This window comes from Aspergillus pseudodeflectus (genome assembly GCF_044049435.1).
Source record: "Aspergillus pseudodeflectus strain CBS 756.74 chromosome Unknown BJX68scaffold_73, whole genome shotgun sequence".
NCBI lineage: Eukaryota > Fungi > Ascomycota > Eurotiomycetes > Eurotiales > Aspergillaceae > Aspergillus > Aspergillus pseudodeflectus.
In genome coordinates, this window is record NW_027263849.1 from 80,388 (window position 1) to 96,722 (window position 16,335).

The 16,335-nt window shown below is 52.4% G+C and overlaps 7 protein-coding genes across 7 annotated transcripts in view; 5 read left to right on the plus strand and 2 right to left on the minus strand.

The window, feature by feature from the left end:
- Positions 1-2,218, minus strand: part of BJX68DRAFT_247665 (aspartate aminotransferase) — a 2,230-nt gene extending 12 nt beyond the window's left edge. The window contains exons 1-3 of the mRNA XM_071041809.1: positions 1,304-2,218; positions 211-1,185; positions 1-122 (exon numbers count right to left, since the gene is read on the minus strand). The exon at positions 1-122 is cut by the window's left edge and continues 12 nt beyond it. Of these exons, the coding sequence (XP_070893606.1) occupies positions 27-122; positions 211-1,185; positions 1,304-1,576 (1,344 nt within the window). The 5' untranslated portion in view covers positions 1,577-2,218 and the 3' untranslated portion in view covers positions 1-26. The remainder of the gene's footprint in view (positions 123-210; positions 1,186-1,303) is intronic.
- An 835-nt stretch (positions 2,219-3,053) lies between these two features.
- On the minus strand, positions 3,054-4,879 carry BJX68DRAFT_258829 (uncharacterized protein; the record flags this gene model as incomplete). The annotated part of the gene is made up of 4 exons (XM_071043601.1): positions 3,054-3,441; positions 3,494-4,067; positions 4,126-4,516; positions 4,610-4,879. The coding sequence occupies 4 exons, from the start codon at positions 4,877-4,879 to the stop codon at positions 3,054-3,056; spliced, it is 1,623 nt and encodes a 540-aa protein (XP_070893607.1).
- A 3,493-nt stretch (positions 4,880-8,372) lies between these two features.
- Positions 8,373-8,981, plus strand: BJX68DRAFT_247670 (uncharacterized protein). The gene has a single exon (XM_071041810.1). The coding sequence runs from the start codon at positions 8,551-8,553 to the stop codon at positions 8,833-8,835; it is 285 nt and encodes a 94-aa protein (XP_070893608.1). The 5' UTR covers positions 8,373-8,550; the 3' UTR covers positions 8,836-8,981.
- Positions 8,982-9,166: 185 nt separating this feature from the next.
- Positions 9,167-11,734, plus strand: BJX68DRAFT_198018 (uncharacterized protein). Its single transcript, XM_071037517.1, has 4 exons — positions 9,167-9,449; positions 9,566-9,884; positions 9,943-10,558; positions 10,616-11,734. The coding sequence occupies exons 1-4, from the start codon at positions 9,340-9,342 to the stop codon at positions 11,437-11,439; spliced, it is 1,869 nt and encodes a 622-aa protein (XP_070893609.1). The 5' UTR covers positions 9,167-9,339; the 3' UTR covers positions 11,440-11,734.
- On the plus strand, positions 11,735-13,275 carry BJX68DRAFT_197983 (phytanoyl-CoA dioxygenase family protein). Its single transcript, XM_071037516.1, has one exon. It carries the CDS (start codon positions 12,030-12,032, stop codon positions 13,248-13,250), a length of 1,221 nt encoding a protein of 406 aa, XP_070893610.1. The 5' UTR covers positions 11,735-12,029; the 3' UTR covers positions 13,251-13,275.
- A 517-nt stretch (positions 13,276-13,792) lies between these two features.
- Positions 13,793-15,248, plus strand: BJX68DRAFT_198158 (uncharacterized protein). The gene has a single exon (XM_071037518.1). It carries the CDS (start codon positions 13,993-13,995, stop codon positions 15,061-15,063), a length of 1,071 nt encoding a protein of 356 aa, XP_070893611.1. The 5' UTR covers positions 13,793-13,992; the 3' UTR covers positions 15,064-15,248.
- On the plus strand, positions 15,249-16,232 carry BJX68DRAFT_198159 (NADAR family protein). Its single transcript, XM_071037519.1, has one exon. It carries the CDS (start codon positions 15,434-15,436, stop codon positions 16,178-16,180), a length of 747 nt encoding a protein of 248 aa, XP_070893612.1. The 5' UTR covers positions 15,249-15,433; the 3' UTR covers positions 16,181-16,232.
- Positions 16,233-16,335: the final 103 nt, after the last annotated feature.

The following is a 16,335-nucleotide window of genomic DNA, read 5'->3' on the forward strand; positions in this document are numbered from 1 at the left end:
AAAAAAAAAAAGAAATGAAACAGGGATTATGACGTCTCCCGTACGACGCTATCTACAGCCTCGGCGAAATAGTCGAGGTTGTGCGTGTTCAGGCCGGCCATGGAAATACGACCGTTCTTGGTCTAGGGTGTTGTTAGTATATCCACGAGCCGAATAGAAAGATTTAGAGAAAGAGGGGATGGACGGGAAACGGGGGAAGGAGGATCATACCATATAAACATGCCACTTCTCTCTCAAGACTTTCACCTGGGCTTCGGTCAACCCAGTAAAGCTGAACATGCCAATCTGATCGGTAATGTGCACCCAAGAACCGGGCGTGCGCTTGGCCTCTAACCTCTCACGTAACCCCTTGCGCATCTCCGCAATGCGCCCACTCATTGTCCGCAGATCCTCTTCCCACTGCGCAAAGAGCTCAGGGTCATTCAGCACGCGGCTCGCAATGCGCGCGCCGTACGCGGGCGGGTTTGAGATTTCAGATCGCTGCAGGATGGCAAGCTGGCTGGCGACGTGGGCGGCGGACTGCGAAGCCTCGGGGCCGGGGGCCGAGACGAAATGGAAGGCGCCAGTGCGCTCACCGTACAGGCCAAAGTTCTTTGCAAAGGATTGCGCGATGCACAGCTCAAAGCCCTGCTCGATGAAGTAGCGGATTGCCCAGGCGTCGCGGGAGAGGTCACCGGACGCGAAGCCCTGGTAGGCGCAATCGAAGAAAGGGAAGTGGGCACGCTCGGCCATGACGACAGCGACTTCCTTCCATTGCTCTTGCGTGAGGTCTACGCCTGTGGGGTTGTGGGCGCAGGCGTGGAGGAGGATGATGGAGCCCTTGGGGGCGGAGCGGAGGGTGGAGAGGAGGCCATTGAAGTCTAGGCCTTTTGTCTTGGGGTCGAAGTAAGGGTAGTTTGCAAGGGAGAAGCCGACATTTGTGAAAATTTGGTGGTGGTTGGCCCAGGTAGGGTTGGAGAGGTAGAGGGTTGGGCGGGTTGGGTGGAATTTGGACAGGAAGAGGGCACCGAGGTGGACGGCGCCTGTGCCGGAGATGGTTTGGAAAGTTGACACGCGGTTCTCGGCGATGGCCGGGGATTGCGCGCCTATGATGAGCTTCTGTGCGGCTGTGGTGTATTCGGCGAGGCCCTTGATGGGGAGGTATTCGTGGTTGAGGTTGGGGTCGTTGCGAATGAGGTCATCGGCCTGTGTTGCATGGGGGTTAGTTTTCTTGTTACTAAATCTGAGCGCACGAGCCCGGGATATCGGGGACGGAAAATGAATTTCGAAGCTCGTGACCGGTAAACAGGAATCCAGGACAAACCTTCTTGACGACGGGGAGCACCCACGGCTTCGCATTGTCATCGCGATAAGCACCGATGACCAGATCCACCTTCTTGTCGGAGGGGTCCTGGCGATAAGCTTGGGCGAGTCCAAAGAGGGGATCCTCGGGGGCAGAGGGCACGACAGAGGTGGAAAAGACGGAGGCACCTGCGGAACCCATGATGTGCGATGTGAGAGAGGCGAGACGGGATTTGGCGATGGAGGTAAGGGAGGAGGATGGAGGGGAGGGAGAAGAAGAAGAGGAGGAGGACATGATGAAGTTTTAAACAGACACACGACGAGTCACACCACCGCAGAATTATTCTGATTGCTGCTTGCGTTCACCGGTCAATTCGGGTCTCCAATAATGACAAACTGAAACTGCAAGACGTGAGGGGAATCCAAAAGCCGTCAGCCCAGAATCCAGGGCGCCTGCACAGCTTTGCTTTAAATACAATAAAATGCCTCAATGGGAGCTCTGAAGCTCATGAAGAGCCCCGAGGCAACCGAGGTGTGCAAGTCCCGATGGCAACGGATGACGACATCACATGTTCTGGTTTACTGCTATCTCATGATACTAAAATAACTGTTTCTCATGCTGAGGACAGCGACTGTAAAGTTGAGATGAAGCTGTCATGAAGAGACACAATGCAATAGTTCGATGCGGGGAATAGCGCCCATCAGCTACAACAAGAAGCAATAGTCCACAAAATTCTCCGATTCTCCAAAATCCTCCCAAAGTACAAGTTACAACAACTTTCAGGACAATTCCGGGATCCGTTTATTCTCGGAGAACGACCTGCATGGCTTTTTGCCAGTAATCAAAGCTAATCAAGGCACAGCACAGGCAACCAACCACCGAGGCCACAAAGTCATCCACAGCAACCACGAGCGCCGAGACCAGCCGTTTTCCAGCGTTCCAGAAAACCCACGCACGTCGCCCAGCGTCGTCCTGTAGTCCTCGTAGCCTCCAACTCCCCAAAATAAGCACCCCACAAGTATCCACGCTGGGGCCCAGTCCTCGAGACGAGTTTCGCATACGAGAATTACCCGGACTTGTCCACCGGACTTTTTCCGAGTCCCTATAGGGATGACGATTCACAATCTTACCCAGATACGTACCGAGAGGACATTTAGGCTGTCCCTCGGGGAAAACGGCGCTTCTCGCACATCTACCCGGGTTCCTGAAACTCACGCACTTACTGCCGGTGGCTTTCGGTTAATACCGTCCACGGTGTCGGACTGTATAGCCGGGTCAAGTGGGATCCCCTCACTCCTGAACCAAATTAACCCATTCGAACCTTTCTCCTCACAAAACCGGGATCCCCTCATTCCCCTTGTTGTGTCCATCCCCCGGCCTCCGGTTCATCCGCATCCGGTTTCCCCCTCAATTCTACCCCTTCATACCCCATGGGGGCGGGTTCCCCTCACCCCTTGATAGATTGTATGAACATAAATACCACTCTTGAGGCGTCGCTGAATCTGGGTGATGAAAAGTGAGTGTTTATATGTCAATTTGTATCTACAAAGCCGTCATAGCAGAGATCAACATATACACAAAAATGCCATATTTTGACCGCCCTCCCAATCTCAAAACGCCTGTATCCCATGGGTCGAGTAAGTCGTCAAAAATATCAAACGTAAAATGCAGGCCGGCCATGCATCCCAAATCAATCATATCAATACCTTCAAAAGGTAAAATAATGGACAAAGAAAGAAAGCAAAATATACACGTGAGCGGTCATTGAGCCCTACGTGGAAGCAGGAGCAGCAGCAGGAGAAGGGGGAGTTGCAGGCTCGTCGCCATGCGCCCGGGTGCGGATCCTGAACCGTTCGCGGAAGCGAGCGGTCAAACGATGTCGTCGGCGTTGTTGTTGCTCGTCAGTTTCATCCTGTTGCTCACGGTTGGCTTCCTCACGCACACTTCGAAGAGCTGCAAGTCGTTCCTCAACGCTAGCGTCGCGCATACGGCGAGCATTCAATGTACCATGCAGGTAGTTGCTGATGCGGCGATGACGATGTGTAGGCGTTTCCTCCGTGGCGGGCTCGGGAGTTGTCTCCTGTTCTTCGGTGCGATTCTCACCCTCCTGGTTCTCGTTGTTCTCGCCTTCGGCCTGAGGTGGGTTGAGATCGATACGGCTGGAAAGATGTCAGCAAATGATCAAACATGATACTGCACAGTCAAACATACCAAAGAGGACAGGTTCCCGAAACATTGACCAACCACGGGTCAATACACTCGGGATGGAATTGATGGTTGCATGGCAAAACGCGCAGGTCTTGTCCCTTCACAAAATCATCGGTACAGATCGGGCAGGAGAAGTTGGGATGGTCGGTAGGGGTTTCAGCTTCGGCCACTCCAGTCGCTCCAGTACGTCGCTCTTGTTTGGGCTCGGGAGTAGACGTGGCAGTATCTTGCAATGCCTCTTGAGGCGACGGCGACGTGGTGCCACCAGTCGCCATTGGTGGCTGGCGGGGCTCGTCTTCTCGTAGCTGCGACACCGGGGTATCCGACGCTATCGACATCTCCACATCTCCCTTATCTCCCTCCAACTTGTCGTTGTCATTGTCCCCAAACTTGACGATTGGGATCGTCTCCAGCATCGCCCTGGCCATCCCTCTTGCTCGACTCTGCCGCGGCCGCCCTGGCCGTTGCCGCGGGCCGTATCGCTCGGGGTGACGATGAGCACGGATCGCGCCCGTAATAATGATGGAGAGAAATAGCGCCGTAATGATACCTGTGATACTGTAAAGGATAATCATAGCTGCAGCAGTAATTAGCACTGGTGTACTAGCACAGCACCCGGTTTAGCCGATGCATACCTGTATTAGGGCTGTCTGTACCCCCGCCACTATCGGCGGTTGGCATAGGGCCCGGATACGACGCCATATTCGGTACGATATAGGATATTCCTGATTGATCTGCTGATCCAAGTTGGGTCTCAATGTCCCTTGCAGTATCGGCGTCTAGTAATGTGAATATGTCGTCGAAGTTGGTGTGCTGGTCATCCGTATAGTCGCAGTGGGATGCTGATGTGCTGTAGAGTACAACTGCCAACGGCTTCGGTCGCGAGGTCAGGATCCGGTCCAAGGCCTCACTTGCTTTTGAGTTTCCTGGATATGCCGACGAGTCGCAGGGAACGAAGGCGATACTAGAATTTCGCAGCGGTGGCGACCCGGTGGTTGACACTAGAGTCCCGGTGCGGTTGAAATCCTAAACTATAGTAAGCAACTGGAGTCGCTTAAGGTTTATGCGGATAAAGTTGGTTCAGTAATCCGCATTCGACAATGCATCGACAATACTGACCCTAACTTGTCGGTGACTGAGATTGAGGAGCGATCGGGTCAACGGGGCAAGGTCGATGCGCTGATCGAGGTTCACCTGATTGCCGCCAAGATGAAATCGCTTGTTGTCCGACACTGAGAGCTTGGTGGAATTATTCGACGGCACCACTGTCGAATCCACAGGCCGAACCGTGAAAAGGAGGAAGAGGAGGAAGAGACGAAGGAAAGAGAAGAGAGAAAAAGAAGAAGAGGGGCGACGAGATAGAAAAGGAAGGTGCTGGAGCCGGGCCATGAACAAGACGAGCCAGCCGGATGAGCAGGAATTTCCCCACGGGTTGTGAATTGCGAGTCTTACGGAGATGTCGGAGGGTATGGGGAATCGCGGAAGATCATTAGGTCACGGATCTCGCGCAGGAGCAAAGTGGGACACAGAAATAAGCAAAGAAAAGGGCGAAAACAGAGTCAGCGACTGGGGTGGAGAGCCCAAGTTTCCAAGGCTTATGCCCAGCGTGCTTCTGATATCACCTCCAATGCAGCAACTGGTCGATCACTACGCCGGAGCAAGCGATTAGTCTCGTCCGATCGCCTGAAGGAGTCCGGCTTATGGTTATGCTGCGTCTGTGACTGCTGCAAAACTCGCAGGAGCAGGATTGAAGGCTGTGCAGTGTGCAGATGGGCGGCGGCCACGGAGTGAAGTGAGACCGAGAGACGGTTACAGATGGTGAGAATATCCACTACGAGGAGATGAGTGGAGGAGGAAATAATGCCAGGATGATGATGATGGAGGACGGATCTTGGAGGAGGGGAGGGTCCGGCTTGATTTATTATCCTGGGGATCCGAGACAGCCAGCTCTGAACCAGGACTTGTCAACCTCGACAAACCGCTGGGTCAATTGGATCGAGAACAATCCGATTTAAACACCATGTCCGAATACGTCCAGGGCGTGATCTCGTTATCAAAAAAACAGACTTTCCGGCCGCAAGCGTGGGAAAAGCCACTGGGCGCTGTTTGACGGTTCCAGAAATGCTCGTCGTGGGGTGACTCCAACCCCAGGCTGACGCTGACGGTAAGCGTCTTCTTAAGCGTACCCAGAATTCAGGGCGCTGGTCTGATCTCAATGCTCACTCATCTTGATCATGTCACATCTCGCCTGAGCTACAGTCATCGACTAAATTTATTCATTATTGTCATCAGCTTACTGTTCAGTGTTGAGGCATTGGAATGTTGAAGCAATCGTGAATCGCAACGGCCATCGAACCTTGAAACCCTGAGGCTGCTCCAATTCAGGACCGTGGATCGCAAATGCCGAGTTGAAAGGCAACCAACCAAACAATTTGATTGACGAAGGGCCGGATGTGTGGATGCGTGGATGCGGGGATCGACCGACCGGCTGCCAGCGCACCAATTGACCAGAGATTATTGACCACTCCAATTTTTAGGCCGAAAACGGTCAACTCTCGCACGTCCAAACGATTCAAACCGCATCAGATCTGGGCGCATTCAGGTCATGAAAAGACCAAATATTAAACTGACATTCCTGCCCTATCATCATGTCATTCGTTCTATTTTCCGATCCTCGTTGAGCCCTTTTCCCTGTGCTGACAGCGCTGACAGCCACACCTCACACTTGGAGCGGGCTTCGTCAGCTCATCCATCAGCTGCACCGCCCCCAGGATGACATCTCATTAATTTCAAGATCAAGACCAAATGCAGGAATTGCGCCCGGCGTTATCGGCATTTTCCGCCATAGAGCCATGCAGAAACTTCAACTCCATGACATCCAATTGGTCATTGTCGATTTTACAATTGCTCACTGATAATCTTCCAGGAATCAGAGGTCATGATTACAGGAGCAGAGATAGCTCCACAAGGCGATCAGCCATCCCACTCCGCGATCGGAGTACATGCTTATCACGATCAAGAGTCTTTGCGATAGCAGCAAAAAGCCCTGTTTCATCGATAAAGAGGGTCATGTCCGTCAGCGTGTCAGAGAATCAACGCCAAAGGGTGCGCAACTCGGGGGAGCTTGCCGAGACATGAGAAGCGAATACGAGGACAAGATGAACCGAAGCAGTCTCCGAGGCACATCTTGCCGAGAATTTGCAATTGACCGCGATTTCAACGACGTTCCCTCTGACTTTACAATTCGAATGATTATGATGGTGCCATGAGCAGGAGATCTGTTCACCCTGAGTCTATTTGAGTCAGTCCCTCTGGATCGTCCGTCGATCATCACCAGGATGTCGGTTTGTTTAGTGCTCGGTGCTCGGTGCTCAGCCGCTGGCTTGTCGCGAAAGCAAGGATCACTATCTCCAAGGAGTGCCTCACTGCCTGCACTCCACAGTCAGCCATCAAATGTGCGGAGGCGCCCGAACGGAGTTTGGCGTGTAGGTTTACTCCTGATCTCACTTCTGAGCCCCTCGCTCGACTCTCATGGCCAATCTGATGCTTTGCATCTCTCTTTCTTGTATCTTCCAGAGTCATCACCCGCCTTTTACTGGATGATTTCCTATTAAGGCTGATCAATCAGACAAGCTCCGGGATTCTCGACAGTCGACAAGCAAGGTAGACGACGATCTTATAGGCCAGTACTGAACATTGATAACATCCAGCCAAGTTCCTACTGGTCTCCTGCCATTGCAAACCAATACCTTGATGGTGTCATGGCGCTCGCAAGGCAGTCCGGTAATAGGCATGGACGTCGCAACCCCTGAAGCTCTCGCCTCTACCGGCGGAAAAACTACTGGATATAGTAAACGAGCTGAAATCGAAGACAGTTCAAGCCGATCGATGGCACATTCTTCCTGGAGGAAATTGCGACGCTGGTTTCAGTTTGTCGCATTGGAATGCTCCCAGGCTTCCAGATCGGCGCAGAATGTCTTGGATGAGAGTCCTGGGAGATGCAGGGGTGTGACTTCCAAGCCCAATAGATTGACGGATAGCCAGAAGGGTCCAATCTGTCGTGCTGCGTTGTAGCTTGCGTGTTGTGTAACATTTGTGATTTTGAGGCTGCTCGCTCATTTAGTATGCACAATACACTGCACAATCGAGGCTGTCTAGGTCCGGTCCGTTCAAGGGTTGAGCGGGAGTCGGAAGGGAATTACCTTATCTTAATCGTCGATTAAGTTAGATAGCCTGCCTCGGGGCTCGGGAGTTGAAAGCGATAAATTGAAGTCTGAAGATTAATATTGTTTGTTGCCGGTCTAGGCAGAAGCATATGGCAGGGTACCATATCTCGTAACCGATACCTTTAAAGCCTCACCTGCACACCTTCGGGGGAGTTTGTTCCCAATCACGCATGGCTATTGGCGGAACATGCAGGGTCTAGACCGGCCGTGGGCGACGCTCAGTCTGTGTGTTCAAGCCACTTCTGACTGTGCGCAGTGGCAAATGCGAAATGGTAAGACCTCAGGAAGAGCCAGCTGAGCCACTAGTGACTGGCTTCAACAAGGTCACTCGGCGATGGAATCTCAAAGTTCCAGTAGCCCTCGCACATGGACACGGCCGGTGGCCCGGTGGAGGGGAACTTGGAAGGGAGGAGGAAAAGAAAAGAAAAGTCAAAAAAGCCACGCCAGTAAGACGCTTATCATAGCCGACCTGGGATGGAGAAGGACGGAAGGATCAATGGAAAGCCTTGACCAGGGGAGTCTGTGCATGAGGCTGGCAGATATCAGGTATTCTGTCAAGATTTGACCGACATGAGCAGCGGGTGAGTAAAACAATGTCTGATGACAGTCGGTGAAAGTGTCAGATGGTCGCTGAAATCCGGAAACCCAAAGATCATCGCCTTTAAACAAGAGCGAGAGCAGGGGACAGAAGTAAAGAGCAGAAAAGGGAAAACGCCCTCCCAGGCCAGCCCAGGCAGGTTTGGCCAAAATTAGTGACAGCCGCATGCTCACTGGCCCAGAAAGGCACCTCCTGCTGCGAATCCCCGCTTCTATTTGGGGCCTCGAACATTTGAGATGGCCATTTGGTGCTTGCGGTGGAGGCGTTCATTGGCCCGTCCCGCCAAGGAGGCGTTTCTGAGGGTGTCAGTTCTTTCTGCTCTGCTCTCCTTTCGCTGCCTCTTGAAGATGCTGGAAACTGCTCAGTTCCAGTGGGCGTCGTGCGCTCGCTGCGGCATCTGGACACGGGCTGTTAATTGCCAGGATAATCTGCGCAAAACGGGCTCTGGCGCCGTCCGCGACAGGGACTGGCCTCTCCGGGGTGCGCGCACTTTTGTGGTTGACAGCAACAATCGTGGATAAATCACCATAATAAGCATATTATAGAAAGACTTTAAAAAACTAAGCCTCTCAACATCTTTTTGCTCGAGCCACACTGGTGTGACTTCGTACTTTTCTGCTGCTGTCTTTCCCAGTTCCCACACTGCAACCAACCCCCCCCCCCTCCCTCTTTCCACCATCCACCGTCCTGTCAACCCCAGATCTTCAACGGAGCCTAATTACTGGTCTTTCGTTCGTTTTGGGAACGTTCTTGGTTTCGTTTTTATCAACGTTGGCCCTTCGCTGCCGCCTCTGCTACCTTGACGAATCCAGCAGAAAGAACTTCGCAAGCGGGCCTAGTCCCATCGAATCTGAAAGAATCAAAGGATCAAAGAGTAAAATGCACACCACCACTGTCACATAATCTTGCTTTGTTATTTGATCAGGAACGTATCTTCAGTGCCACTCAGTTTCTCCAGCTGATGCTGAGTGGCCCGGGTACTTCCCTGCTTCTCTCTCTTGACATGAGTGTACTCGGTCGACAAGATGTCAGCGAAAGCCGTCACCACTCTCCCAGCGATCCCTCGTGTTCCGGAGGATGGCCAGTTTCCTGCTATTTACTGGAAAAGGAGATACGACGTACGGCATCCTTCTCCGTAAGTCTGCCGTCCCCCCTCCCTCCTCCCCCACGATCTGATATCCGGATAAGAGACAAGCCTGCCTCGAGGTTATCCGTTGACAATAGACTGGCGAAGCTGACCTAGATACCTAGAAACCCCGTCATTGCGACTCTCGATATAGAGTACAATGAGCTAGCAAAGGCTTGGAAAAGGCTGCAAGAACTGCTTCCCCAACCAGACCAAGTAGATTTTGATGAACGCCCACAGACTTTTCAGGATGTCCATGCCCTTATCCGCGATATTCAAAGCGGATGGGCCTCCCAGCCACAGCGACAATTATTTAGGAAGTCGATGACGCTCTGCGACACTTTCTTAGCCACTCTCGATTCACATACGCTCCCGTTGACGACGCTTCCGAGTCACCAGTTCTACTCTTCGCTTTTGTACGCCGCTCTGCAGTCCATCATCAAGGTACGTCGTCGTACACGACCGAATGTATTTCCGGGTCATATCTAACTCACAGCGACAGGCGGCTGCTAATTACCCCAGGATCATGGAGGGGGTGATGAAGGCTCTGGTCCAAGTGAACCAATCTATTTGTCCGCCAGCAGGCATCGAGCCACCGCAGCTCACACAGCATTCTGTACCATCGATCGCCAAATTCTACTCGCTAACTTTTTTCCTTCTCGGTGAACTGATGGACTGGTATGCAAGGAGATTCAATTGCCGATTGCTAAAAAGTCTTCACGAAGATGTATACCCCGACTTCTCGGGCTTGATCTCGACCATTCAAGATAGTGCAAACCAATTCGTTGACGTCTCGGCCAATGCGATGGATCTCGACGACAGTAACTCCCAATACACTCGGGGCTCCGCGCACCCTGTGGATATAAGATTATGGGAAGAGGCACGATTGAGTCAAATAGGCAAACGCAACATTGATCGGCGATTCGCAGCCCAGAACGCATTGACTCGATTGCTCATATGTGAGATTCAACGAAGTGCAGACCGAAGAGCTCGATTGATGGGACAGAGGGGCGTGCTTCTTCAGCAGATGCGCCATACAGCAAATCAACGTTTGGGAGTTATCGGCCAACAAACCGAGGGTGTTGTCTGTTTGACAACGGCTCCAGGACAAGATCTGCGTAAGTGCGAACTCGTCAGATATGAATGAGTGAAACTAATGGTTCTACTCACTCTAGTTCTACCACCCACGCCCTCAGAAACGTCGAAGCATAAATACACCCGAGTCGAACTACAGCTAGCTTCGGCACGTCTACAGGATTTCTTCGATAGCGACAATCAACTCCTCGACTACCAACCAGATGTGAGAGTCATGGTGGAGAACGGCGCCATTGAAGCGTTACAGCAATGGGCAACAGACGCATACTCTCAAGTTTTAGCCATTGGAGGCTCACCAAATTCCAACGTTTCCAACCCTGCCCTCATCTCGGCTTGTTATGCCAACCTCGCACTAGACGCCAAACTCCCCGTCATTACACACTTTTGCTCTAGACCACAGACCGCTACGAACGGATTAACTCTTTTCCAACAAGGCCTCATAGCACTTGTATACAGCTTGATCCGCCAACTGATTGAACACTTGCCTCCGGTAGCGAACGGTACCTCGGACCGTACGATCAAGGCCGATCAGTTTGCTGTTCTCGATGGCACTTTCGCGTCATGGAAAGAAGTGCTATCCTTGATAGACACCTTACTCAGCTTTGCACCTCCATTGCTGATATGCATCGTTGACGGATTGGACAAACTGCAACATCCTTCGACTGATGGGTACATCCGGTCACTGGTTCGACTATTCGTGAGCCACACGAGAAAACCGCCCGATTCGGAAGCGGGCAGACAGGACGTCCTACTCAAAGCCCTGTTTACCGTCTCTGGACCCCCAGACTCGCTAGTGGAAACGCTCTCTGAGAATCCTCTCACGCTGAGCGAATCAAATAGCATCATCGCCATGACCGCCGCTGATACCCCGCTATGCAACGATGTCGAAATCGTGATTGCATAGAATACAAAAGTAATGGATGTTTCGTTTAATACCCCTTGTCTCAAGGCCGTCCTGACCTATGCCTTTTATTTTCCTATCTTTGATATCATTTCTTTTCGGGTGAAACTGGGCCATAGAATTAGCGCTGGGTAGTGAAATAAATTGGGAGCTGCATGTCGGTGTCCACTTGGGCCATGTCTATATCATCTTCGGATACGTGGAGCATGTACGATTACATCAGTATTGACTCTTGAGGGCAGAATACACTCGTTCAGTTCAAAGTTGACGCCTGCAACTCTTCAAGACAAACGGAATTAGGTTTCCGATCCTCACGTGGTTTTGGGGGAAATTCTCTGGGCCAGCCTGCTGTCGTTCGTGCTTTAGTCATGTCAATGTGCACTGTGCTTTCTCATTGGATTCTTGAAGGTGGGTAGACTGGCTGGTGCTTTTTCTGTGGAGGCATCGGGGCTATCTCCGTCCGCTATTCGGAATTCTTCATCCTCAGGCGGGATTTATACCCCGCCTTTTCACCAATACTACAAGCAGCCAACTAGATTGCAAACAGCAGCTATACCAAAACTTGGTCTACAGCAACTCGCACGCCAACCGCCATGTCTCTCACAAACGGCCACGGCCAACCGAGGAACAGCAACAGACTCTTCCACACGGAAGCCTCCATCAACCTCTCCGACTTCAAAGAAATATGTTCCCGCACCACAGACCCAGCCCTCTACCCCAACGCCTCCACAATCAAACACAACATCCCCATCTACGACGCCCGCACCCTCAACCCAACAGACACCACACAAACCACCTCCCTCCAGGATGAATGGCACTCCATCCTCTCCGATGGCCCAGGCATCTTCGTGCTCAAGCACATGTACGACCCAACAACCTTCAGCAACACACTAGATGCAACAAACACCGCCTTCTCAGCCATCATCGCCCGCGAAGCCTCCAGCAAACGAGGCGACCACTTCGCCGCGGGAGGCAAAAACGACCGCATCTGGAACTCTTTCTCCAAACACGCCTTCGCCGACCCCGATTCCTTCATCACCTACTACTCCAATCCCTGGCTTTCTCTGGTAAGCGAAGCCTGGCTGGGTCCTGCGTACAGGATCACGGCGCAGGTGAACATCGTGAAGCCCGGAGGCGCCGCGCAAGAGAGCCACCGCGATTACCACCTCGGCTTCCAGGACTTGCAATCCTGCGCCGCGTTCCCGAAATCAATCCAGCTGGCCAGCCAATATCTCACGCTGCAAGGTGCCGTCGCGCATAGCGATATGCCGCTCGAGAGCGGGCCCACGCGGTTCCTGCCCTTTAGCCAGCGGTATGAGCCTGGGTACCTTGCGTGGCGCCGAGATGAATTCCGGGAGTTCTTCCAGGCAAATTATGTAGCGTTACCGTTGGAGATGGGGGACGGCGTGTTTTTCAACCCGGCCGTCTTCCACGCCGCGGGGGCGAACGAGACGGATCCCGCTGATGGGTTTCAGCGCAAGGCGAATCTGCTGCAGATTGGGTGCGCATTGGGGAAGACGATGGAGGCTGTTGAGGCGGCGCCCATTGTTGAGCGGTGCTGGGAGGGGATGGTTGTGCGGTATAAGAGTGCTGGTGGGTTGGATGCTGGGTTGACGGCGCTAGTCAAGGCGATTGGGGATGGGTATCCGTTCCCGTCGAATTTGGATCAGAGGCCGCCGGCGCCGAATGGGATGGCGCCGGAGAGTGAGCAGGAGCTTTTGGTTAGGGGGCTGAAGGAGGGGTGGGATACCAAGAGAGTTGTTGAAGAGTTGAGGAAGCTGGTTAGTGATTCGAGGGCGGCTGCGGCGTGGTAGGCTCTTTGATGGATGTATACTGTAGATAATCAAGATAATGATTTCATTGCATTTGATATGTATGGGAGATGTGTATACAAGACCAGTAAACTGCCTGTGGCCTGCAGTCCAGCCACACGGCATAGCCACGGATTGGCCTTGAAAACAACCCTTACCTCTTAGCGAACCCATCCATTCCATCAACTCTGTTCCGGTACACCTCCTCGATTCGACATGTACTATTTTCAGCCCGTTTTCATTTCATGTTCAGGGTGGGTGACTACTGCAAGCTCACCACACCGTCCCAAACTAGCCACCAGTAGTCGCAGCGCGAGTGCCGCTAACACACAACATCCCAGTTAACCGCCCCAAAATTGGCAACCTGAACCAGCGGCACAGTGAACATGCATAAGGCTAAGGAGACTGAACCTATGACGATTTCATATTCTCCAACGGAATACGGGACAATCCCCTCCACATGAACCAGTTTATGTCGCGGCTAATGCACGCACACTGCCCCGTCCCGTCTTGAACCAGGGGCTTGACTTGGAACTCGAACTTGTGTGCTTGGTCAATTGCGTTATCGTGCATGACTTAGCCTGATCACAGCCACGGATATGTGGCAGGGCATCGGGGGTGGCTTGCATTTGAACCTTAGGCAGACGGATAACGATACCCATGGAGTGGTATATAGATACAGAGGGCATTGCAGGTTGAATATGCATCACTCACTTCATTCATCCAGCAGACGTTGAACACAATCATGCCTTCACGCAGCAAGTCTCAATCCTCAACCACACACCGTCCACACCTCTCCTCAATCATCAAACTAGACCCAGAAGGCGAGCCCTTTTGCGCCGGATTTGCCCGTTCCAAGGGCCGTCGCTGTTGTGTCCGGACAAACGCCCGCGGCCGAAAGACCGCGCTGAGCCTCTTAGATGAAGGAACTGCCGACCTCCACGCCGGACTATGCATTGACGATATCCTCGAAGACCTTGCTCCGCATGTGCTGTGCACGCGGTGGCACCAGAACCAAGCATCAAGCCTTGTTTCGACATGGCAGGCGCGCGTTGATCGATACTTATTCTCCGTCTCCGTTCCAAGATCGCGTAGTCGATCGCAGAACCGCTATGAGGGGTGGACTGTGGCAGAATGCCTTGCGGAGATAGAGAGACTGACGGCCAAGAGGGCCGCCGAACTTGCGTCTACTTCGCGATCTTCTCGTGCGATTCCGAGAACAAGCCACCCAGCGCCTGTCCTGAGCTTTGATGCTGGCAATGGAACTAGTGCAAGCACCACGAGCCGTACTTTACAGGAGCAGTCTGCGACAAGTGTATCACGGCCGGCGAGCAGAACGCCGGAACCGAGTATCCCCGCAAATCCCGAACCTGTTCGTCGGATTATGTCCACTTTGACCTCGACTGGCCCAGTAGCAACACCAGGCGCTACGAGTACCATTCCGTCTCGTTCTTCAACTCAAGTTCTTCCTTCTCCACCTCGACCCTCTCCTGCTCCAGTTGCTCGTCCACGGGGAGTAGTCCGTCGACCTGTGCAAGGGGAATGTAGCATTTGTTTGGATCCATTGCGAAAATCTAATGCTCCGACTGTTGGCGAGACCTCGAATGCACACGGCGATGAAGCGAGTGAGGACAACAATGAAACAGACAATGAAGAGTCCGAAGGCGATGAGCGAGAGAAGGAACAGGCAGAAACTGATATTTCTTGGTGCAAGTCTCAATGCGGTGTCAACTACCACAAGAAGTGCATTGAGAAGTGGTTGGCTGAGGCACATCGTACGACGTGCCCAACTTGCCGGGGTAACTGGAAGACTTAGTTTGATACTCATTGCTGAAATCTGTCAGATTTCTGGGCGTTCCAAGTTGATTTAATGCTGATGTTATCGAGTGTACTACCTGCTAGAACCCATTTAATCAAGAATCTTTTAAAGCCACGAACAGCCCTTCGCATATAGTTTCCAAGTTGTCATTGAGCTGCCTCCTGATCGGCAACTGCGCCACAGAAAGTGTACGCGATGAGCTTAATTGTCGATATTTGACTCACCTCTGACTCGACGAGGCTCTGTACAGCCTGGCGGCTGAAGTTGAATACGAGCCGCTTCCCCACACATCCAGAGAATAAAAGCTGGACATTCTCTGCTCGAGAGTCAGGACTCAGCATCAATCTAGACGTACCTTTCAAACGCCATGTCTCAAAGTAATGAAACTACCAGCTCCTTTGAGAACCCAGACATCCGGGTAACAGACTCACACATCTACTTCCTTCGGGGCGTCCTCTCAAACTGGCACCCCAGCCCTGAGGCATTCTCCGGGAAACGAGCTCTCGAACTGTGTCTTCCTCAGCTGGACGAATTGAAGATACCTCATCCGGACGAAAATGCCATATCTACGCGGCTTCTCCAGGCGTTCTCCTTTCGCCGTGGCGAGCAATGGATGATGGCTCTCAAAGCCTGGCTCTTCGAACGCGATTCAATTCCACTCGGCGAATCAATCGAAGACCTCGACGAGAAATCGTTTGATGAACTCCAAGACAACATGCTAAGCATCAAACCACTCCCTGAGACGGCGGATCCTCAACGAAAAGGCCTCTGGGAATCATCCCTCTGTCGCATTATGCGCACAAACTCGCCCAAGTCACAGAAGATGCTGGGTCGCAAGGTGCCGAATTTCGACGATGAACTGTGGACAAAGGCGTCGAAGCCGATCGTGTTTGCCGGTTGTGTTGCGCGTGCAGAGGTGGATTCTCAGCTGAAGGAGCTATACTTGACTAGTGGCGAGAGAGTATTTGTCGAGGGGAGTCGGAACGATCGAGTATGGGGTGTTGGATTAGACTGGAAGAGCAAAGAAATTCTGGATGACAAGAATTGGCGGGGGACAAATCGGCTCGGAAAGGCGCATAATGAGGCGGCGATATACCTGAGGAACAGCTCTTGATACTGTTGATAGATTGACAAATTGATGATGTTGATAGATCGGGTGTTCTTTCATCATGGTTCAGTAATTTCGTGGCGCTATATTTGGCGACATGACGAGGCGAAGACGGGTCTCGATCCAGAGATCTGGAATAGCGCACTGATGTTCACACACTA

Excerpts from the sequence above, each read along its gene's own strand:
- BJX68DRAFT_247670 (XM_071041810.1), top strand. The coding sequence starts at position 8,551 with ATGGCCATTTGGTGCTTGCGGTGGAGGCGTTCATTGGCCCGTCCCGCC.
- BJX68DRAFT_198018 (XM_071037517.1), top strand. The coding sequence starts at position 9,340 with ATGTCAGCGAAAGCCGTCACCACTCTCCCAGCGATCCCTCGTGTTCCG. Across the intron at positions 9,885-9,942 it reads CTCTGCAGTCCATCATCAAG|GCGGCTGCTAATTACCCCAG; the intron begins GTACGTCGTCGT and ends TCACAGCGACAG. Across the intron at positions 10,559-10,615 it reads GGCTCCAGGACAAGATCTGC|TTCTACCACCCACGCCCTCA; the intron begins GTAAGTGCGAAC and ends TACTCACTCTAG.
- BJX68DRAFT_197983 (XM_071037516.1), top strand. The coding sequence starts at position 12,030 with ATGTCTCTCACAAACGGCCACGGCCAACCGAGGAACAGCAACAGACTC.
- BJX68DRAFT_198158 (XM_071037518.1), top strand. The coding sequence starts at position 13,993 with ATGCCTTCACGCAGCAAGTCTCAATCCTCAACCACACACCGTCCACAC.
- BJX68DRAFT_198159 (XM_071037519.1), top strand. The coding sequence starts at position 15,434 with ATGTCTCAAAGTAATGAAACTACCAGCTCCTTTGAGAACCCAGACATC.